The sequence below is a fragment of the Podarcis cretensis genome (genome assembly GCF_951804945.1).
Source record: "Podarcis cretensis genome assembly, chromosome: 2".
Classification (NCBI taxonomy): domain Eukaryota; kingdom Metazoa; phylum Chordata; class Lepidosauria; order Squamata; family Lacertidae; genus Podarcis; species Podarcis cretensis.
In genome coordinates this window covers 7,289,577-7,313,036 of record NC_137171.1, presented here as the reverse complement: position 1 = coordinate 7,313,036, position 23,460 = coordinate 7,289,577, and the positions used below count along the sequence as shown (strand labels likewise).

Below are 23,460 nucleotides of genomic sequence, written 5' to 3'. Positions count from 1 at the left end.
ATTCAGCCTCATTTAGGCTGTCTGAATACCTTCACCTCTATCATTCACAGAAAGCACTTTGTCTTCTTTTGCAAACCGGTTTTGGTTATACATTCTTGGCTTGCACGAACACACAGCATTGTGCAAACCAGTGCCTAGATCGGGTATTTAAAAAGGGCTGGCAATGCAATTATGTGCATGTCTACTCAGAATCAAGCCCCACTGAATCCACTGAGGCTTACTCCCAGTCCCTGCCAAGGTAAATGTGTACAGGACTGCAGCCCAAGAAACATTCTTAGAAGATAGATGTCTCTGGCTATTAACCACGGAATCAAACTGCAAGTGCAGTATGTATTTAACTACTGCTGGACAAGCAATAAGGAAGGGCCATAAAATGTTTTGTAGCATCAACAAGACATTGCTGGAATCAAAATACCAGTCCATATCCCCACCTCCTTTCCAGGGAAAATACAGCAAGTTTTTTAAAAAAATCTAACCTATGACCCATTTGAGATACATATATATGATCATTTACAGTATTAAGTCCCTGTCTGGAAGCACCCAAAGTTTGTCTAAAGAAGCAATTTCGCAGGACAAAACCAAAGGAGAGAAGCAAGAAAGGGTGCAAAAGTCTGGGTATTTGCAGGTAAGAAATAGACTTTGAACACAATATTTTCAGCAGGAAGCTATGTACTTTTTTTTTTAATCATCAGAATACACAGCATTTCCAAATGAGATAAACCTTCCCTTTCACTGTAGGCGTTGGAACTTGCTTTTGTAATCAGTTACCCTGAGATGACAACATCCTCTTAAAATCAGTGTTTTGGGTGATCAAGGGGTTTAACTGGAGCTGAAGGAAAGCCCCTGGGGGCTCCTGCCTTACCTCCGTTTGATCTTAGAATAAGGGACCACAAAAATAGCAACAGTCTTTATCCTGGTTATGCAGAAGTTGGTTGATACTCAGAATTCACTGTGAATTGAAAGTGACATAAGATTAGGGAGCCAATAAAGGTGGGTGGACCTGTCCCCAAGGATTGTCCTGAAAAGTACAAGAATTGCTGAGTCAAGGTACAAATGCTGAATCAACAACTTCAGGCATGCAGAAACCCAAAGTCTAGATTTAACCTCTTGATGCGCAAGGAGAAGCCGCTGCTACATGTTTAACATTGGAGCTCTTCACACTCTGGGTGCTAAATCCTTCGGGAGGAGGGGTATGGCTGTCTCCACATGGAAGACCCGCATCTCCACAGGGACCCATGCCTCTTTTGAAACCTGCTGGGCTGCAGGGATCTCTTCCATTTGTCATAATGTGTCCACCTCTTCCGAGTCCACAGTGGTGGTCAGGATTGCACACAACGGCACCCTGGCTCCTCTGCACAGCTGTGGAGGGAAAGGGAAGGAAGGGACCACATGATGAGATACATAGAAACGGTCCACCCGAAACAGAAAGAAATGAATTAAATTAGCAATGGCATTTCTGGAGGCATCTCTTGGAGGTACTTACAGATGTTCACAGCACATTCTCCATCGCCCATCCTAGCAGGAATTAAATAGATTGAAATATACCATTAGCTGAATATTAGGCCTAAATCACCAACAATTTCATAGCTAGAAATAGGTTGTGCATGTATACGCACGCATATATATATATATATATATATATATATATATATATATATATCTATCTGTGTATGTATGTCTGTCTATATATCTATCCATCTGTCTGTATATCTATCTATCCATCTGTCTGGCTGTCTGACTGACAGACTGACTGTCTGTTTAGGTATGGCCCTTTAAAGAAGCAATCCAAACTACCCAGATAGGGGTACAACATACAGAAAAAACCACAACTTGGCAAAGGCCAGCATTAAACAGCACCCACAGCAGTAAATTCTCAATGAGAAAAGGTAAAAGGTAAAGGATCACTGGACGGTTATGTCCAGTCAAAGGTGACTACAGTGGTACCTCTGGATGCAAACAGGATCCGTTCCGGAGCCCCGTTCGCATGCTGAGTAGACCACAACCCTCGACTGCGCGTCTGCGCGTGCGCAGGTCACAATTCGCCGCTTCTGTGCACGCATGTGACATCATTTTGAGCATCTGTGCATGCGCGAGTGGCGAAACCCAGAAGTAACGTGCTCCATTACTTCTGGGTCGCCGCAGAGCACAACCCGAAAATACTTAACCTGGAGCTACTTCAACCTGAGGTATGGCGGTGTGGGGTTGCAGCGCTCAACTTGCTTTCAGGCCGAGGGAGTCTGCGTTTGTCCACAGACAGCTTTCCGGGTCATGCGGCCAGCGTGACTTAACCACTTCTGGTGCAACAGAACACAGTGATGGAAACCAGAGCACACGGAAACGCCGTTTACCTTCCCGCCGCAGCAGTACCTATTTATCTACTGGCACCTGGCGTGCTTTGGAACTGCTAGGTTGGCAGGAGCAGGGACAGAGCAATGGGAGCTCAGTGAGAAAGTCACCACCCAATTGCAGGTGGGGAAAAGTCAAACTAGCAGGTCCTTCATGTTGTGAATGCTACCTGTCACCACCTGGGGGTACATTTATCAGAAAATATTCTAGCTTGTAAAACTGGTGAGTTTAAATCCTCCTGTATTAAATTTTCTCACTGTGCTGATGTTTTTTTTAAGCATGTAAGAAAAATAAAATGAGAACCTGGCTTGGCACAAGACTTTACATTCATTCTTCCCTCCTTTATTCTGATCACTTGTGCATAGGAAAAAATGCACACAGAACATATATACTTTGTTGTGTTTGCTTCTATACTTTTTACGAAGCCCTTTGCACATGAATAAATGTCAAGGAACCTCTGTATCTACGCTAAGGAACTTCTGTATGTTGCAAAGGATTCTGGGGATTCTGTGGCATATTCTAGGTGTACATTCTAGGTGTTTGTGTGTTGCTACCATCTTAGATAGACTGAAAACATAGCCTACAGAACAGGTTCTCTGTTGCAGCTGCATATGGCAAAGGAGGATAAATGATGGAGAACAAGCTGTCTTCCAGTGAATTTTGAATCATTACTGATTTCCTTATGGACCTTTATATGTGCACTGCATGACGAACACTCTCATTGCCTTCTGATAGCTGCCTGCAAGGATTGGAATCTCCCTTGCTCCACACCATAATTATATGGCAGGGGTGGGGAGCCTGTGACTCTCCAGATGTTGCCGTGCTACAGCTCCTGGTTTTTGAGCTGAAAACTGTATCACAGGATTTGGAGAAAGCGTCAGATCTGAAGACTAATTACCGATACATCTCAAGCCAAGTATTAGTCTGGGAGATGTGAATTAAGTCAGTTCACTTAATGACCGCTCCCCGCTTAAAACGGGGGGCGCCCTTTGCATGGACGCGTGCAGCCCCTAGATCTGGAGCGGCTCCAACAGCATAGGCTTGGCTTTGCCTTCCCTCAAGTGGGATACCTGGAGGTCTCTGCCTACCTCAGTCAGTTGTCCAATCCCACCTGGGGGAAGCGTTGCCAAGGAGACCAGGCCAGGTAGGGGAGGGATTACCTGCCCACACAATAGAGGGAGGATCTTACCTGGGAATCCTCACTTGGCTCCAGAGCTTCTCCTACCCTACCCATCCTCAGTTAATGTCTTATTTTGCAGGTTAACTTTTCTTCACAGGTTTTGCAGGTTAACTTTTCTTCACAGGTATGCGGGCGCTGCTACGTTAAGGTCGCTGTTAAAGGGCCGGAAAGGAATTTCCCTGCATTGGCAGGTTTTGCCTTTCCTGTAGCAAAACGTCACAACTTTGGCGGTATCAGGCCTTGGGCGGAATCCTTTAGTCCATCTTCCTCTTTGCAGTGGCGATACCAGGGTTCCCTGTTAAAGGGGTTTCTGAAGGGAGGCTTTGACCGTACGCCGAAAGGTCGTCATTGCTCTCCCCTGCGGTGGCGGCGTAACGGGGTTGGCTATCTCTGCTTGACCATATGTTCTCCAGAGCCGGCCCATCCCCCCTCCCCCACTGGATAACCCTGATGCTCCCTAGGTCCCCGGCTGGGGACTGGGGAGGGAGAACACCCAATGCCTGAGCCAAGGTCTACCCACATTTGAAATTTAATAAAGTTGTGGCCAATTTAATCCCATAGCACATTGTCTTGAGTCATTATTCCACATGACGGGGGGGGGGGACACCGCGCGGGATCTGGGGACTCCATCTGTCCACGCAAAAATGTGGACCAAACAAAAACAATCTTCATCCCTATTTGTGATACAGTTCCCAGCCCCCCCCCCAAAAAAACCCCACACACAACAAGGTGCATTTTAAAAGCATAGGTTGAAATAAAATATATTTAGAAATCTGCATTTTGAAATAAAGTGATATAGGAATGTATGTTTGCAAATAAACCATGTTTACAAATATGTGTTCGTCTGGAGATTTCCTGTGCGGATCTTTTTTATGCAGATTAATTCAGAAACAACACAATAAGGGTATTCATGTGTTACATTCGACAACTGTACAGTTTGCAAACCTGTGTACACCACAGGTTGATTTGTATTATACAAATCAACAAATGTACACACTTAATATTGCAGTGAAACTTTGAAATTTGTTTTTCCGGGGGAGCTTTTCTAAAATAGACTTTCAAATGGGTCCAGAGGAGTCTCACCTGAACTCCTCTCCTTCCAGGAGTTTCCTGTAGGTGGCAATCTCGATATCCAGGGCCAACTTGAGGTTCATCAGTGCCTGGTACTCCCGTAGCTGGCAAGCCATGTCCTGCTTGGCCTTGTGCAGGGCCTCCTCCAGACCTGCCAGTTTGCATTTGGCATCCTTCACCGCCATCTCCCCACGTTCTTCAGCTCCAGCTACCTCCTCTTCCAGTTTGCAGCGCTGTCGGCACAGAACACACAGAGGGAAGGCGAGAGACAAAGAAAAGAGCACACGGCAACAAAGTTCTGTAGCATGAAGAGTCTAAGATGAATCTCCATTCTCCTTTGGTTTTCACATGACTATCAGATGGGTGGTGGCATGAGAAAAGTTCTTGAACAGCTTGTGAGTGGCTGTTCCCCAGGCTTGCACCACTCTACACTCAGGTCCAGTGGCACAGATTCAGGAGGCAAAGGAAGAGGGAAGAGGGCGAAGTTCCATTGCAGAGTGGAACTCCTTGCACTTAAGGGATGTGTTAGGTACAACCCAATGGACATCAAAGGGAACAAGATAGTTCTCATCTGGATGTTTTGGAGCACACATCCAACTCACTAAGGATTTCACATAATGAAACAAACCTTATCTCTTCTTCCAACACAGGCAGAATGGGTCTTGAATAACATATCCCCTTCTTAACATGACAATGTGTTAATCAGCCACAAGAACTGTTAATATTAGGTCCATCACCTTTATGACACTCCTCAACAATAGTGGTGTTCTTGTTGCAGCCAAGCTCCACTGGTCATTCTCACCTGGGATTTGACATTTGAGATTTCAGCCTGCAGTCGGTGAACCATCCGAGTCAGCTCACCAAGTTCATCCTTGAGATTGCGTAGATTGTCACAGTGTTTGGCAGCCGTTGTCCTCAGCTCCTGGTACTGCAAGGAGAGAAGTGATGTGGCTGAGCAAAATACCAATACATCTGAAACCCATATGGATAAGTTGAACCTGCTTGCCAAACACATACTCTCTCACTGAGCTATAGATGGTACCTATCACAGGCAAGTGTTCCTCTACACCAGCGATTCTCAACCTATGGGCCCCCAGATGTTGTTGGACTACAACTCCCATCATCCCTGAGCTCTGGCCTTGCTAGCTAGGGGTGATGGGAGTTGTAGTTCAACAGCATCTGGGGACCCACAGGTTGAGAAAGGCTGCTCTACACCCAGCTTCCTCCAACCTGAGGCCCTGTAGCTGTTGTTGCGACTACAGCTCCCATCATCCCTGACCATTGACCACATGGCTAGGGCTGAAGGGAGTTGGAGTCCAACAATATCTGGAGGGCACCAGGCTGAGGAAGGCTGGCCTGCATTATGGAACCAACGAGGAGAAGCTGGCAGAGGGGAGCTGTTTTAGGTGGTCATCCCATGGCATGCATACCAGGTGATTCCAGCCTTATTATGTGTGTCATCCAGAAAACTATTGTCGCTAGATGACCAATACACCAAGGTGGTGTAGTGGTTAAAGTGTCAGACTAGGACCTGGGCGGCCAGGGTTCAAATCTCCACTCAACTACGAAGCTCATTGGGTGACCTTGGGCCAGTCACTGACTCGCTGCCTAACCTACCTCACAGTTATTGTGGGGAAGACCTTGGAGAAAAGGGAGGGATATAAATGCAACAAACAACCAGGAGGAGGAGGAGGAGGAGGAGGAGGAGGAGGAGGAGGAGGAGGAGCTGGCCCATCTAGTCCAGCATCCTCTTGTCATCCACAAAGCCACTTCCGACATAAGGAGGAGGTGGTGTTGCGGGCTCACGCCCCCAACAATCGTGAGGGGCTGGCTGCAGCCCCGCGCTACCAGGGGAATCCTCGGGCTGCGTCAGCACCAGAGCCAGCCAATCAGCTGGCTCTGGGGGCGTGGCCTGGGTCATTTGAGGCTGGTGCGGCCCCGGGATCTCCCCTTTTCATCCCAGCTGCAGATTCGGTTTCCCACACCCACCCTTTAGGTTTTCCTTCTGACACTGCTATGGACTTCTGTTGGTCGCCATTAAGGGGCCTGGTAGGAATTTTTTCCACTTGGCAAATTGGCCATTTGGTTTTTTCCGCCTACCTCGTAGCAAATCGTCACAACATCTCTTGGTTATGGTGGTCAGGCATTGGTAGGGGTATTATTATGTAGATGTGTTGGGGGGGGGAGGAGCGCCATCACCTCCCTCAAATATTTAAGGGTAATCCGGTAAAGGATTCTGGGGGACGTTGCCTCGTCCGAAACCTATGGAGGCCAGGGCCTAAAGCACGCCCCCGAGGGTTGACCCCTGGGGGAGTTCCTAGCAATGTGCATCCCAGGGATCCCCCTGTTGGTGTTAAGCCTTTCCGGTTTTCATGCTAACAGGCTGAAGCTGGATAGTCTGATAGGACCAATGCCTAAAGCCAATACCGCTCTTACCTGTAACCAATAAAGTTGTGGCCAATTTTTGCCCATTAACCTTAATCAATGGTGTCCTGTGTCTTTATTTATTCCAATTGGGGGGAGGCGGGAATCGCCAACCAGAAACCTTTGGGAAACCTACAAGCAGGATTTGATCACAAAAGTACCGTATTTTTCGCCCCATAGGATGCACTTTTTCCCCTCCAAAAATGAAGGGGAAATGTGTGTGCGTCCTATGGGGCAAATGCAGGCTTTCGCTGAAGCCTGGAGAGTGAGAGGCATTGGTGCGCACCGACCCCTCTCGCTCTCCAGGCTTCAGGAAGCTATCCACAAGCCTTGCAAGCCCGGCGGGAGTTCCCGCGGGCTCACAAGGCTTGCGGGCAGCAGCCTGCAGCCCCGGCGAGTGTCCGCAAGCCTTGCGCGCCCGGTGGGAGGTCCCGCCGAGCGCGCGAGGCTTGGAGCGGCAGCCTGTCGCCTGAAGCACGGGGAACCCTCCGGAGGGCTCCCTGTGCTTCGGGCGAGTGTCCGCAAGCCTTGCGCGCCCGGTGGGAGGTCCCGCCGAGCACGCGAGGCTTGGGGCGGCAGCCTGTCGCCCGAAGCACGGGGAGCTCTCCGGAGGGCTCCCCGTGCTTCGGGTGACTGTCCGCAAGCCTTGCGCGCCTGGCGGGAGGTCCCGCCGAGCGCGCTAGGCTTGGGGCGGCAGCCTGCAGACCGAAGCATGCGGAGCCCTCCATGCTTCGGGCAGGTGGGGGGGAAAATAATTTTTTTTAATTCATTTCCCCCCCCCCCAAAAAAAAAACCAAGGTGCGTCCTATGGGCCAGTGCGCCCTATAGGACGAAAAATACGGTACTCTCCCTCTCCTGTGTGTTCCAGCAACTGGTATTAAGAAGCATTGCTGTCTCCAGCTATTTAGGTGGAACATAGTCGTAATGGCTAGTATGGGGTACACACACACAGACACACACACACAAAAAACATATATAATGGAGATGTTCAAGAAGACAGATCAATGAACCTGGCACTGGCACCAAGCCTCAGCCTCAGCTCGACTCCGGGAGGCAATGTCTTCGTACCGACGGTGGAACTCTTCAATGATGCAGCCCACATCCAGGCCTCGGCTGTTGTCCATTTTCACTGTGACACAAGTGTCTGAGATGCATGACTGCAACTCACATATTTCCTATGAATTACACAGAACACATTCAGCCTGTGGCTGTTGAATTTCCTTTTTTTAATGTCACAATCCTGAGTTGGATAGAATCATAGAGTTGGAAGAGACCACAAGGGCCATCGAGTCCAACCCCCTGCCAAGCAGGAAACACCATCAGAGCACTCCTGACATATGGTTGTCAAGCCTCTGCTTAAAGACCTCCAAAGAAGGAGACTCCACCACACTCCTTGGCAGCAAATTCCACTGTCAAACAGCTCTTACTCTCAGGAAGTTCTTCCTAATGTTTAGGTGGAATCTTCTTTCTTGTAGTTTGGATAGTAAACTATTTTAAAGGTAAAGGTACCCCTGCCCGTACGGGCCAGTCTTGACAGACTCTGGGGTTGTGCGCCCATCTTACTTAAGAGGCCAGGGGCCAGCGCTGTCCGGAGACACTTCCGGGTCACGTGGCCAGCGTGACATCGCTGCTCTGGCAAGCCAGAGCCGCACACGGAAACGCCGTTTACCTTCCCGCTGGTAAGCGGTCCCTATTTATCTACTTGCACCCGGAGGTGCTTTCGAACTGCTAGGTTGGCAGGCGCTGGGACCGAGCAGCGGGAGCACACCCCGCCGCAGGGATTCGAACTGCCGACCTTTCGATCGGCAAGTCCTAGGCGCTGAGGCTTTAACCCACAGCGCCACCTGCGTCCCTAGTAAACTATTTTACTTGGGATCAATTTTTTTAAGTCTAAAAAAGGATGCTTGTACCTAGACCTTAAACGCATTTACGTCTACATAAAGTGGTGTTCATGCATAATATTCAACAAGTATACAATCTGAGTGCCTGTGTACACAAATAGTTGAGGTGCACATTTAGGTGTGACAATGACTCTGTGTACATATCACTTGAGCTGTACAAGTCAAGAAGGGTACCTTTATTTCCACTTATTTCAGGGGCTCTTAGGATGACAGCCTAAATCTTAAATAAGAGGGGAGGGGAGCCTCTGACCTTCCAGACAGGACCATGGGAACCATTTTGTAATGACAACCAAGCAACATGATCAAATATAAACATTCCTTGTTACCTCTTCAAATGTATTTCTGTAAAAGCAGATGTCTTGCATTAAAGTTTCCACCTTGGCTTCTTTCTGTGATTTGTCCATGAAGACACAATCCACTTCCTAGGAGAAGACAAAAAGGCACAGTGCTGAAGCAGAGTTTCATCTCAGCTCCTACTATCTGGGTTGCCTAGACAGCTAGTTAGTGAGGAGTATTGTTGTACATCACTTGCATGTTAGAAGCTGATGTAACCGAGTGCTTTGTCAATAAAGAATTAAAAATCCAGTTGCTTATCCTCATTGTTCTGGTTGTGTTCAGGACATTTATGAATAATTTGCACTTTCATAAAAGCTTTATCTAGCTGGTATACAACATGCAAAGCTATAATAAAATCAGCAAAGGCATCCATGAAGACATTGTTAAAAATCAATAAAACATAAATAAATACTGGTCTGCTTGAAGTGTTTCAAGCCAGGTCTTTTGAGTCTTCACCTAGACCAGGGAAGGAGAACCTGAGGCCTTTCAGATGTTGCTGGACTCCAGCTACCATCAGCCCCAGGCAGCATATGATGGAAATTGTAGTCCCTCGTCACATGGAAAGCCACAGATTAATCTCTTTTGGTCAAGTCACTACACTGCATTGGTTCTCCAGAACAAAGTGATCATATTCTTGTGATACTTCTTCTTGACATCTGACCCATTCTGATACCATACCAACAAACCACCAATAATTCTCTCAAGGTCTTTAGCAGAAATATGGCCCATCACTTGCCTTCTTAAGTGCAACATATTCATTTTCAGCACAGGCCCTTCGACTGCATTCTTCCTCAAACCTGGGGAGGTTATAAAGACAGACTTCATGCATTAGTGACTAATAATTAATATCACCATGTTGAACCAGAAAGAAAGGAAGGCCTTTCTAAATAGAAGGTCATTATGTCCTCAAATGACTAGCCCAGTAGTGACTTGTTAAGGCTTGGGGTCTCGTTGAAATAGTCCACTTATGGGTAGGCTGGACCACTTCCTAACCAAAGCCGGCCCTAACATTAGGCAGAGTGGTGGCAATGGCAAGGAGTGGCAACAAGTTGTTGGAAGACAGAGCAGTGAGTTTTGTGTGATCTGCCCTGCACTGTCTAAGCTAGCCAGCTGTCCCATCACCAATGTTGAAATAAGATTCAACTGCCTGTCTGGCTGGTTTGTGTACACAAAATGGTGGTGGTGTCAGGAAGCCACCATCATTTCTTTGCATCGGGCAGCAAAATGTATTGGGCAGGCCCTGTTGTTCATATTCCAGGCACAGACTCCATGGCTCACATGACTCAAGGTGCCCCCGTCATGCAAAGGTCCCTGCATATAGAAAATGAGCAAGTTTTGCCCATGCAGCCAGTTGGGGAAAAGTGAGAAATGAATGAATGAATAAATGAATGAATGACAGGAGTTTGGGCCATTGATCATCATGACCCACTACCAGGTTGTGGCCTGGTCTGATGTGGGTCGCAACAGCAGCACAGCCACCATACAAATATCTATTGGCACTGGGTCACCCAGTGCATCGGGGACGCAGGTGGCACTGTGGTCTAAACCACTGAGCCTCTTGGGCTTGCCGATCAGAAGGTCGGCAGTTCAAATCCACATAATGGGATGAGCTCCTGTTGCTCGGTCCCTGCTCTTTTCAACCTAGCAGTTTGAAAGCACACCAAAAAGTGCAAGTAGATAAATAGGTACCGCTCTGGTGGGAAGGTAAACGGCGTTTCCGTGCGCTGCTCTGGTTTCGGTGTTCCATTGCACCAGAAGCGGCTTAGTCATGCTGGCCACATGACCCGGAAAAACTGTCTGAGGACAAACGCTGGCTCCCCTGGCCTGTAAAGCGAGATGAGCGTCGCAACCCCAGAGTCGTCTGCTACTGGACTTAACTGTCAGGGGTCCTTTACCTTTTTACCACCCAGTGCATGACTGGGTTAAAGGTGGGTGCCAGATCTGAAAAAGTTGAAGAGTTCTCAATGTGAGCATTGAGAGCATTGAGCCAACGGCCAACTGCTGCCAAGCAGTGCAACTCACACCACACAGCTTCCCACAAAGAATCCTCGGAGCTCAACCGTCACAGAGCTACAGTTCCCAGCACCCTTAACAAACAACCTCGAACCCAGATTTCCCACTTCATTGAGGAAAACATGGTGGGCCTAATGCAGAGAATAACCTGCAGAGAATAACCCTGTTATTCAGTCATGCTGCTGTTGTGACCCACCTCAGACCAGGCCACTTAGAAGAAAAATGCTGAACCCAGCCCTGGAGTTCACCTCTTCTTGTTCCCTTCCATGCATTCTCTCCAATTGTTCATTTCGACCTTCAGCTGATTCCTCTCCCATTCCAGGCACTCCAGCTCCTTCCTCAGCCTACTGATGTATTCGCTAAACAGGGGCTCCATGTGGCTTTTCTGGCGCTTCTTCTCCTTCAAGAAGTCCCACTTGGTCTTCAGCATCAGGTTGTGCTGCTCCAGGAACCGGACCTGAATGGAGAGCAAAAGCAGCTTAATGGGAGACCATTTTTGAAAAAACAAAAGGGTGGTGTATCGGTTGATCATGTTATTTATTCACATGCTGTGTAAGAAACTAGACAGCATCTTAAAAAGCAGAGACATCACCTTGCCAACAAAGGTCTGTATAGTCAAAGCTATAGGTTTCCCAGTAGTGATGTATGGAAGTGGGAGCTGGACCATAAAGAAGACTGATCACCAAAGAATTGATGCTTTTGAATTATGGTGCTGGAGGAGACTCTTGAGAGTCCCATGGACTGCAAGAAGATCAAACCTATCCATTCTGAAGGAAATCAGCCCTGAGTGCTCACGGGAAGGACAGATCCTGAAGCTGAGGCTCCAATACTTTGGCCACCTCATGAGAAGAGAAGATTCCCTGGAAAAGAGCCTGATGTTGGGAAAGATGGAGGGCACAAGGAGAAGGGGACGACAGAGGACGAGATGGTTGGACAGTGTTCTCGAAGCTACCAGCATGAGTTTGGCCAAACTGCGGGGGGCAGTGGAAGACAGGAGTGCCTGGCATTCTCTGGTCCATGGGGTCACGAAGAGTCGGACACAACTAAACGACTAAACAACAATGTAAGAAACTAAACTAGAGAAAGAATGCTTTTTTGGAACGTTCAACCATCCAAACCCCCATGCACTTTGAACTGGTCCCCCATGTGAACTGTGATACAGACACAGGAAGGTCCTACATGTACTTCAGTTGAGAAGGCAGGTATATGTGCTTCTGCTGATCTGCCTCCACAATACAAAATGTCTATAAGGGCATAGATTGGGGATGAGGATTCCCATGTCCTGGGGGAACCACATGTGACCTTCTGGAGTTCCCTATCTGGCCCTTGACAGTCCCCCAGGCCACATCCAATTCTGAGCCACACCAGCCTTTCTTTGCACTTCCCTTGCATGTTTTTGCCTGGCTGGAATATGTTCTCGAACTCTGATAATGCTGCTTGCTTGCCTGGGCAGAGGATAGAGAGGGGCGTGTGAGATACGAATAAACCAGGCTATGGCAAAAAAATTAAAATTCCTATTCCTTGCTCTGCCCACTTTTGCTCTAACCTTCACTAACAGGTGGTCCCCAGAAGGTTGCCCAGAAAGGAATGTGGCCCTTGAGCTGAAAAATGTCCTCACCCCTTGATTATGGTATCAGAGAGCATTATTTCCACTCTTTTTTGTACCATGTGACATAGAGGGCCACCCCGGCCATGCCTTTCTCCCATGTAGCTGATTTGGATGTATCAACAAGGAGGAAAGCACATGCAAAGGGATTTCACTGGGACTGAAACCCCCATATCAGTTTTGCAGAAAAGTTCTGCATGAGGACTATCCTATCTGCTATTGCAACGGATCCTTACATATGTTGTTTCTGTATCCATTACAACAACCCTGTAAGGAATATCCTTGCAGAGGGGAGCAGGGATTGACAATGAAAGAACACTTTCTCTAAGTTGAGAGAGGAAGAGGGGGTATTTAAATTCACAACGCCTATCCATTAGCTCCTATCTGCAGCCAGCAAGTTCCATGCTAATGCAGTGATCCGGGAGGGGGGAGGGGAATCATTTTGTATTTTTATTTCTTATGTCTGATTTCCCAAGCACATTCTGCTACATGTATAATATAAGTGTAAACATTAGTGCCTGGAATAGTATTTTGTGCTCTGGAAGGAAGAAAAGAAGGAAAATTCAAATAAACATTGACAGGGTTAGTTTCCTCAAAACATAATACACTGGAGGCTTATTGTGCTTTTACAATAAGTAAAATTGTTGCAAATGCATAGGGTACGTGACCATGCATTACGGGCGAATACAGAGAGCACCCATCTCTCCTTTCAAAAAGTGGGCAGTGTAGATTTAACATATAGATTAAGAGAACAAGAATAATGTATGTTTAAAGCAGACTGGAAAATGTTTACTGAATATATGGGTGAAAATTGTGTTCATTTAAAAAGGGTGGTAGCATTAAGATAAATTCAACAAATTCAAGTAATTTTTTAATGAAATGATTTTAAAATGTTGTCTTATTTTATTGTTGTTAGCCGCCCTGAGACTTTGGCTGGGGAGGGCGGGATATAAATAAAAAATTATTATTTATTATTATTAACAGTGTAAATAAGTTTTGATAGATGTAACAATGGATTACTGAATGGTTTCGTTCATGTGTTTGCAATAAGTTTTTCAAAAGCATCTTATAAATTCACTGTTCAGGGAGGATACTGGATTAGATGTGACTTGCCCAAGACAACAAACTGAATGCAAAGCATTCCCACAACCTCACTTGATTCCCAAGCCTCACTTGATCCCCACAACCATTTCTGCTTCAGAAGGCAAATGTGTCAGACTTGGGAACAAGTGATTTGGCTGAGACCACAAATTTCCAGCCTCTGCAAAACTAAACCATCAAAATATTCAAATCCCGAAACATTAAGTTCTGATAACCCAAGCCCCAAAACATTAAATTCCTTTCCATGTCTCCCCAAAAATCAATTCACCCCCCCTTCCCAAATTTTCTCAACAACAGCAGCAACAAAAAAGTGCCCTGCCCCACAAAAAGAGAGTGGTTCAGCTTCAGCAGGTTTTTAATTGCTGCTGGAAGTGTTTTCTTGCATTCTCTGGCATTTCCCAAACTGTTAATTTCCACATTATACTTGAGCATTCACATGATGTAAAAGCTACTTCTGGAGAGGTAATGGAATATAACTCATGTTTAGGGGTCATTTCTATGTTACATGAGGGACGCAGGGGGCGTTGTGGGTTAAACCACAGAGCCTAGGACTTGCCGATTAGAAGGTTGGCGGTTCGAATCCCCATGACGGGGTGAGCTCCCATTGCTCGGTCCCAGCTCCTGCCAACCTAGCAATTCGAAAGCACGTCCAAGTAAAAGTAGATAAATAGGTACCACTCTGGTGGGAAGGTAAACGGCGTTTCCGTGCGCTGCTCTGGTTCGCCAGAAGCGGCTTAGTCATGCTGGCCACATGACCTGTACGCCAGCTCCCTCGGCCAGTAAAGCAAGATGAGCGCCGCAACCCCAGAGTTGGTCACGAATGGACCTAATGGTCAGGGGTTCCTTTACCTTTGCTATGTTATAGGGAGCCCCTATGCAGCCCCCTTAACCTAAAAAATTGTGAAAGTGGTGAAATTTGGGGCAGTATACCAGCATACAGCTCTTTCCAGGCGAGGATCATGGGGAAACAAAATCACACATGTGCAGAAATTGTGGGAGAGTAGTGTGTCACTGGTGTGAGTGAAATTTAATGCAACACACTGGTATATAAGTAAGGGGGTGGAGAGAGACCATGGATCCATAATGCAACAGGCACTGGTGTGAAAGGAACATTAGCAAACCTGAGAGAAGAACTAGCATTATATCAGGAAAAGCAGCACAATATGTCCCACTGAATGAACCCACTGCTGGCTCTTTTGAAACTGTTTTTATTGTATGCTGTGAACAGTCCTGCAACTAAAAAATAAATAAAAATCAAAGAGCAATATGCAAAATGATCTCAGCAAAATAAAGAGAAAGAAAATTCCAATTTCGGGCAAATTTGCCCGATAATAAATTTTGGAAATGTAAAGAGACTGAAGGTACATTCTTTCACCTTTGGTGGACGTGCCCAAGGATTAAGGCTTTCTGGGAGATGATCTATAATGAAATGAAAAAGGTATTTAAATATACTTTCTTGAAGAAACCAGAGGCTTTTCTCCTGGGCATGGTCGGCCAATTGGTGCCAAAGAAGGATAGAACTTTCTTTATGTACGCTACAGCAGCAGCAAGAATACTCATTGCAAAGCATTGGAAGACACAAGACCTACCCACCTTGGAAGAATGGCAGATGCAAGTAATGGACTACATGGAATTGGCGGAAATGACTGGCAGAATCCGAGACCAGGGAGAAGAGTTGGTGGAAGAAGAATGGAAGAAATTTAAAATCTATCTACAGAAACACTGTAAAATTATTGAATGTTAATGACGTTGGAATGAAACGAAGTGGTTGTAGCAATAAGGCAACCTAAGAATATGCAAGAATGGATTGATATTAGACGAAAATTTGAAGTTATAATATGCGAGGATAAACAATTAAGGGTAAATTAAGAGGGTATGAATTTGCTGAACAAATTTTTAAATGGAATACAAAAAAGGGAGGTGTGAGGAAGTCATGAAAATAAGTAAATGAGTGGTAAGATATTAGAAAGAGGGATTTTTATTTTTTATTTTTATGTTAAATTCTGGTTTTTGTATTTTTCTTGTGTTTTTTGTTTACTGTTTTGTAACTTTTTTCTTGTTAAAAATTTAATAAATATTATTTTAAAAAGAAAGAAAAGAAAATTCCAATTTCTCCCTTCTTCCTCATGATTACTCTGCGACCTTCAGCATTCTCTATCTACACACAAATACAGAGCCAATGACCTGTGATTTTCACACTGTTAATGCTCGGGTCAAACAGAATTCCCCCTTTGTCTTCAACCACATACAATTATCTGACCACCGCTTGATCGGCTTGAAAGCCCATTCAGCTCAGCATCCTGTTTCCATAGTGGCTAACCAGACACCTCTTGGTAAAGGTAAAGGTACCCCTGCCCGTACGGGCCAGTCTTGAGAGACTCTGGGGTTGTGCGCCCATCTCACTTAAGAGGCCAGGGGCCAGCGCTGTCCGGAGACACTTCCGGGTCACGTGGCCAGCGTGACATCGCTGCTCTGGCCAGAGCCAGAGCCAGAGCCGCACACGGAAACGCCGTTTACCTTCCCGCTGGTAAGCGGTCCCTATTTATCTACTTGCACCCGGAGGTGCTTTCGAACTGCTAGGTTGGCAGGCGCTGGGACCGAGCAGCGGGAGCGCACCCCGCCGCAGGGATTCGAACCACCGACCTTTCGATCGGCAAGCCCTAAGCGCTGAGGCTTTAACCCACAGCGCCACCTGCGTCCCAACCAGACACCTCTTGTTGTTGTTGTTGTTTAGTCGTTTAGTCGTGTCCGACCAGAGAACGCCAGGCACTCCTGTCCTCCACTGCCCCCCGCAGCTTGGTCAGACTCAGGCTGGTAACCTCGAAAACACTATCCAACCATCTCGTCCTCTGTCGCCCCCTTCTCCTTGTGCCCTCCATCTTTCCCAACATCAGGGTCTTCTCCAGGGAGTCTTCTCTTCTCATGAGGTGGCCAAAGTACTGGAGCCTCAGCTTCACAATCTGTCCTTCCAGTGAGCACTCAGGGCTGATTTCCTTCAGAATGGAGAGGTTTGATCTTCTTGCAGTCCATGGGACTCTCAAGAGTCTCCTCCAGCACCATAATTCAAAAGCATCAATTCTTCGGCGATCAGCCTTCTTTATGGTCCAGCTCTCACTTCCATACCTCTTAGACACCTCTTAGAAGCCCACAAACATGCTATGAGTGCTACACCGCTCTCCCTACTTGTTCTTCTGGACAATTTCTAATCTGTATTTTTCTGTTGGCATTGGCATGCTGAATGGTTGCTTCAGGTGCGCACAGGTCATTCTTGATTCCACACCACATGGTTTCTAGAGCCACCAATCCAATAAGCTCTAAACAGACCAGAATGTAGTAGAAAAAGAAAAAAGAAAACTCCCAAACCTTCAGCAAATAAGCTATAGGAACTTGGGAAGCTGCCTTATGCTAAGTCAGACAACTGGTCAATCTAGCTTAGTACAGTGGTACCTCTGGTTACGTACTTAATTCGTTCTGGAGGTCCGTTCTTAACCTGAAACTGTTCTTAACCTGAAGCACCACTTTAGCAAACGGGGCCTCCTGCTGCCGCTGCGCCGCCGGACCATGATTTCTATTCTCATCCTGAAGCAAAGTTCTTAACCTGAGGTAATATTTCTGGGTTAGCGGAGTCTGTAACCTGAAGTGTATGTAACCTGAAGCATATGTAACCTGAAGCCCGAGGTGTAACACGAGGTACCACTGTATTGTTCCAGGCATGGCCAAACTTGGCCCTCCAGATGTTTGGGGACTACAGTGGTACCTCGGGTTACAAATGGTTCGAGTTACAAGTGCTTCAGGTTACAGACTCCGCTAACCCGGAAGTAGTACCTCGGGTCAAGAACTTTACCTAAGGATGAGAACAGAAATCGTGTGCTGGCAGCACAACGGCAGTGGGAGGCCCCATTAGCTAAAGTGATACCTCAGGTTAAGAACAGTTTCAGGTTAAGACCGGACCTCCAGAATAAATTAAGTTCTTAACCCGAGGTACCACTGTACAATTCCCATCATCCCTGACCACTGGTCCTGTTAGCTAGGGATGATGGGAGTGAAGGACCTGTTCCATATCTGCTATTGGGTCCCCGGAGCACAGAGTCACACAAAGTGGCAAACGACCTTGCAGGGGAGAACAGGATTTGCTTGAAATGCATATGCATAGCAAAGGTGTCTGCACACCCAACTCTGAGCGTGGCAGCTTTTTATACATTTGAAGAATACAATACCACCTGATTTCTTGTAAACCACCAGATTTCTGGGAAATCGAAAGTTATAGTAAGTTTCTATTTCCTTACATGGGCATATCCTGATTATGCTCGAGCATGAATCGCCCCCTCTTCCCTGCAATGACAGCAACGGACATTCCTGAGTCTTCTTTATCTCTTTACAACCTTGGATGCCAAGAGGCCCCACCAGCCTTGTTGTTCCTGACAGATCTAAAAAGGGAGGGGTTTTTTGAGATAGAATCTAAGAGGCTAAAAAGGTAAAGGTAAAGGTACCCCTGCCCGTACGGGCCAGTCTTGACAGACTCTGGGGTTGTGCGCCCATCTCACTTAAGAGGCCAGGGGCCAGCGCTGTCCGGAGACACTTCCGGGTCACGTGGCCAGCGTGACATCGCTGCTCTGGCGAGCCAGAGCCGCACACGGAAACACCGTTTACCTTCCCGCTGGTAAGTGGTCCCTATTTATCTACTTGCACCCGGAGGTGCTTTCGAACTGCTAGGTTGGCAGGCGCTGGGACCGAGCAGCGGGAGCGCACCCCGCCGCAGGGATTCGAACCGCCGACCTTTCGATTGGCAAGCCCTAGGCGCTGAGGCTTTAACCCACAGCGCCACCTGCGTCCCCCACAGCGCCACCTGCGTCCCTAGAAAAGCCTAAAACAGGTTTGATGAGCTCATATATATATGAGAGGAGAGAAGCAGGGTTTGATAATATATATAAAATAATATTCTTATGGCCCTTCAGGAGTTGTAGTCCCAAAACATCTGGAGGGCCAATTTGGCCATGCCTGGTTTACACTAACCACCACTAACTCTCCAGGGTTTCAAGTAGGGGATACTCCCAGTCCTATCTGGGGGTGCCGGGCATTAAATTTGGGGTCTTCTGCATGCAAAGCAGATGCTCAAACAGCAAACTGTGGCCCTTCCCATTTTATCCCCTTTTCTCCTGTCTACATTTGATTCCTAGGGTAATCTGTTTCCACACACCCCAGAAACTGGCCATTGAAACAAGCTGAAAAGGTGCTTCTCTTGCAGAGGAACCATTCAGCTGATTTGGATATCAGTACCAGCTGCTGCATGGACAGGGTACACCTCCCATATTCTTATGCAGCCATCTCTCTTGGTTTTCAAAACCCCAGCTTTCAAAATGTGTTTGGAACATGACTGAGTACAGTGGTGCCTTGCAAGACGAAATTAATCCGTTCCGTGAGTCTCTTCGTCTTGCGGTTTTTTCGTCTTGCGAAGCACAGCTATTAGCGGCTTAGTGGCTTAGCAGCTATTAGCGGCTTAGCGGCTTAGCGGCTATTAACGGCTTAGTGGCTTAGCGGCTTTAAGAAAAAGGAAACAAACTCGCAAGAACTCGCAAGACGTTTCGTCTTGCGAAGCAAGCCCATAGGGAAATTCGTCTTGCGGAACGACTGTGCTGATCCCGGGGGGAAGGTTACCATAGGCGTAGTCAAAGTCCGGTCCTGGGTCACTAGCCTGGAATCAGTCCACAAGGAGCGGGGCGAGGTCCGAAACAGGAAGCCGGGCGGGGACAGGAGCACTGGAGAGTCAGGTCTGGGTCCGGGCAGGAACAGGAACTCAACAACGACGTTGCTCCCACAACCTGGGACCGGGCCGACTGGCCTTTATCTTCTCTGAGGCCAGGGGCGGTCCTGGCCCCCAGGAGACCCGCCTCTCTTGGCCTTAAGGTAAGCACTCCTCCTGGGAGCAACCAGTTCCCTTTGCCTCTCTGCCCTGAGTCTCTGCAGTTCAGGAGAGGCTGAAGGGTTACTGAGCCCAGGGGGAGACTCACCTGCAGGCACTGAGTCCTCAACCACCTCTGGAGCCAGAGTGGGATCACCTGGTGCCTGCTCCTGAGGATCCGACACAGGTGCAGGCGCTTCAGCATCAAGGTCCTGCCCCAGTTCAGCCGGCCCTGGAGGCGGGGACTCCTGTGCAGGCTGGGATTCCTCTGGTTCAGCCTCTGAATCGGAATCCCAGGCCATCACAACGACTCAAAAAACGGAAAACTCTTTCGTCTTGCGCGTTTTTCGTCTTGCGAGGCATTCGTCTTGCGAGGTACCACTGCAACTTGCCAGTGAGGCCAAGAGAGCAGCTGGTGCCACCAGAGTAGGACTTCAGGGCACAGGCCAAAGGGCCCACTCAGCAGAATGAACACTCACACTTTACATTGTGGGTGCCCTTTGCGGGGTCTCACGCGGTGCTACAGTTCCCAGGGAACCTACTGGCAAACAGGGACTGGCCTGCCTCTCAGTGTTCTTTTTTGGAGGTTCATGCCCAGCCTCAGTAGTCAAGTTTCATTGCTGGGAAGTGGGGCCAGTCCCATATATATAAGGGGGTGGAGCTGACAGTATCCAGGCAGTTGGCTTAGGAGATTCACCCTTCCTGCCCTCCCTTAGTTTAATGTTTTCTTGTTTGCAGGTTAGCTTTTTCTTCCTGTTTAGCGGGCGCTGCTATGGTCTATGACTGGTTGCTGTTGAAGGACTGTGAAGAAATTTTTCTGCTTTGGCAGGTTTTGTCTTCCCAGTAGCAATTTGTCACAACTTTGGCAGTTATGGCCTTGGGTGGAATCCTTTAGTCTTTTCTTCCCTATAATGGGGGGGGGGCGTGAAGTGGGATTCACCCCCTGAGGCAGTGATTCCAGGGTCCCCTCTTAAAGGGGTTATATAATGGGTTTCACTGGCCATACACTGAAAGGCTGTCAGTGAACTACCCTGCGTACAGGGATATGGGCTGGGCTGCCTGCTACACTTGCATCTCACAGAGCACCCCCATATTGCATTTACCCTGATGTTTACCATATTCCAGTTCCCCCCCAGCTGCAGGGCTGGGAGGGATACAGGCCCAAGGCCTAAGCCGAGTTCTTCCTACATTCAGAAGTTTAATAAAGTTGTGGCCTAATTTTAATTCCATACAACATTGTCAGAGTCTTTATTCCTTCCTTTTGATCCCTGGGGGCTGGGGCTGTCGCCGCCTGGTCACGCAATGAGCAGGAGGGCCATCAAATGCCTCAGGGGTGGTGTACCAGATTTCAAAGTAAGTGAAGTATTCCATGTTGTCATCTAAAGGGGTTGCAGAGGACATAAGGCCATAACGTTCAGAGTCTAAGATTACTTAACTGCATTACTACCTTGGAGAGGAGCGAAGTCCGAAAATGAAACTCACACTGGCCACTTCTTCTATGTAATAGCAGCTGTTGTCCATGTGCTCTCAAAGTGAGTAAGGATGGGCAAACCAGTCCCTTCATGGTTTATGACACTTTTCCATGTGTTCAACCAGAAGTCTGCCCTCTTTCCACATGCCCCCCCCCCGCCCCACAACAGCCACATGAAAACCCACATTTAAATATGTATTTAAAAAACATTTTCTCTCCAAATATGCATCTCTAAACATTCTTTTCTTACAAAATACACATTTTTAAAATGTAATCCAAAACTTTTTTGCATAGGAAACTGGATCAGAACACTTGGACAACAAAGCCAGTGGACAACAAAGTTCCAATCTGCACATTGGTCCAAGAGATGCAGATCAGTTTAGTGTCAGCTGGGAAGGGAGGGGGACAGAGAAAGGGCCTGTTCTCTCCTGAAGATGCCATTGCATTCACAGGAGAATCGGAAGCAGCTGGCGTCTCTCTTTGGTGCGCAAAAATCTCCCATCTCTGACATTTCTTTGCACAAGTTCATATTTTCCTATTTCAGTTTGCTTTCTTTTAACTCACCTTGTCAATGAAACAGGCAAATTTGCTGTTCAGGCACTGGAGCTCGTTCTTCTCCTGGCATTTCATCGCTTGGGCGGCAGAGTTTATTTCCAGGTTGAGAGGCTGCAACAGAGACTCATTGCAAGTCACAGGAGTGATGAAGGGCGTCCCAGTTCCGCTGGCAATGGGTCGCCTAAGCCCATATGAGCCATAAGGACTGTGACTGAATCCAGTGCCAGAGTAGCCGACTCCCCGATGGCCATATCCATATCTAGCGGAGTGGTAGCCAGCGCTGGAATTTCTGGATCCTCTTGAGCTGATGCCACCCAAACTTCTGCTGCTAAAGTAACCAGCTGCCCTGAACCCAGAGCTGGATCCCTTTGAAGGGCTGGGAGAGCTGGTACGGTCTTTGCTCCCGATCGGCGGAAGGACATCTGAGCAGGAAGTAAAGCTGCTGGGTCCGTTTCCAGGGCTCGATGGAGAAGACATTGCTTCTGAAGTTCAATGCGTTCGAAAACGAGGAGAGTTAAAAATTGCAGGAAGGGCCCACACAAAACAGCCTGATCCACTCTGAAAAGAGCTTGGGCTTTATATCTCTTTGGAGAACTGGGTTTGGCAGTCTTATAATGGGGAGATCAGAACGTTTCCAGCATTTATGAGCTTGGAATGCTGTGCTTAATTAAAAAAAGCAAAGTGTGGCTTATTGAGCCTATAAAATATACACAGCTACTAGTCATTGTCCAGAATGCACCATCTACAAAGCTGTATTTTTCACTCTCCCTGGTTCTTGTTTTTTAGATTGTTAATGGCAGGGGTGCCAACTTGAATAAAATATTGGGAGGGGGCAAGTAAGCCCCGCCTTGTGTAATTGATCACAAAATGCTGCACGTGCACTCCAAAATGGCCATCAACTTTGGGGGCAGCCCCCTGTCTTCGTGTGTGTGTGTACCCTACATTCCCCCCCCTACAAAGCATGTGCTCAATGCAGCTTACAAATAAAAAGCAAACATAAAACAATGATGAGCCAACCATTAAAAGACTATTATTATTACTAATAATAATAATAAGTCATGCTCAAGATAGACCTATTGAAATCAATAGACCAATATTTCAATGGATCTATTCTGAGTATGACTAATTGAAAATAACAATAACACATGATAATATTGTTAAAATATGCAATAGCTTGTACAATATTATTTCCTGATATACCTACAGAATGAGTGAAAAGTCTCTAGCATCTCAAGGAATAAAAATTTCAACTTACACATTTCTTCAAATATTTTCCCGAATTCAAATACATTAAAATACAGCCAAACGCATCAATAAACACAGATAAAACTTGCATAGATTTAGAAAGATTTCCATAAATACATAAATTCACGTATATTTATGCTCTTCCCTGAATTATGAACACAAGGGGAAAGTGGACTGGCTCAATGAGAATTAGCCAATGGGTGTGGCAGGCAGGGACACTATGTTGCATGTCCAGCAGCAGCTGATGACTAGAGTTGCAAATCTACCAGATAACAAAAGGAGGTAATGCTGTGTGTGTTTTCTTCCACCCTT

At 47.1% G+C, this 23,460-nt stretch overlaps 1 protein-coding gene across 1 annotated transcript; it reads right to left on the bottom strand.

Moving 5' to 3' along the window:
- Positions 1 to 1,099: 1,099 nt before the first annotated feature.
- On the bottom strand, positions 1,100 to 22,380 carry LOC307210180 (keratin, type II cuticular Hb5-like; the record flags this gene model as incomplete). The annotated part of the gene is made up of 9 exons (XM_079965756.1): positions 1,100 to 1,359; positions 1,484 to 1,515; positions 4,610 to 4,830; positions 5,400 to 5,525; positions 8,032 to 8,196; positions 9,249 to 9,344; positions 9,995 to 10,055; positions 11,520 to 11,728; positions 21,913 to 22,380. 9 exons carry the CDS (start codon positions 22,378 to 22,380, stop codon positions 1,100 to 1,102), a joined length of 1,638 nt encoding a protein of 545 aa, XP_079821882.1.
- Between the last annotated feature and the right edge of the window lie 1,080 nt (positions 22,381 to 23,460).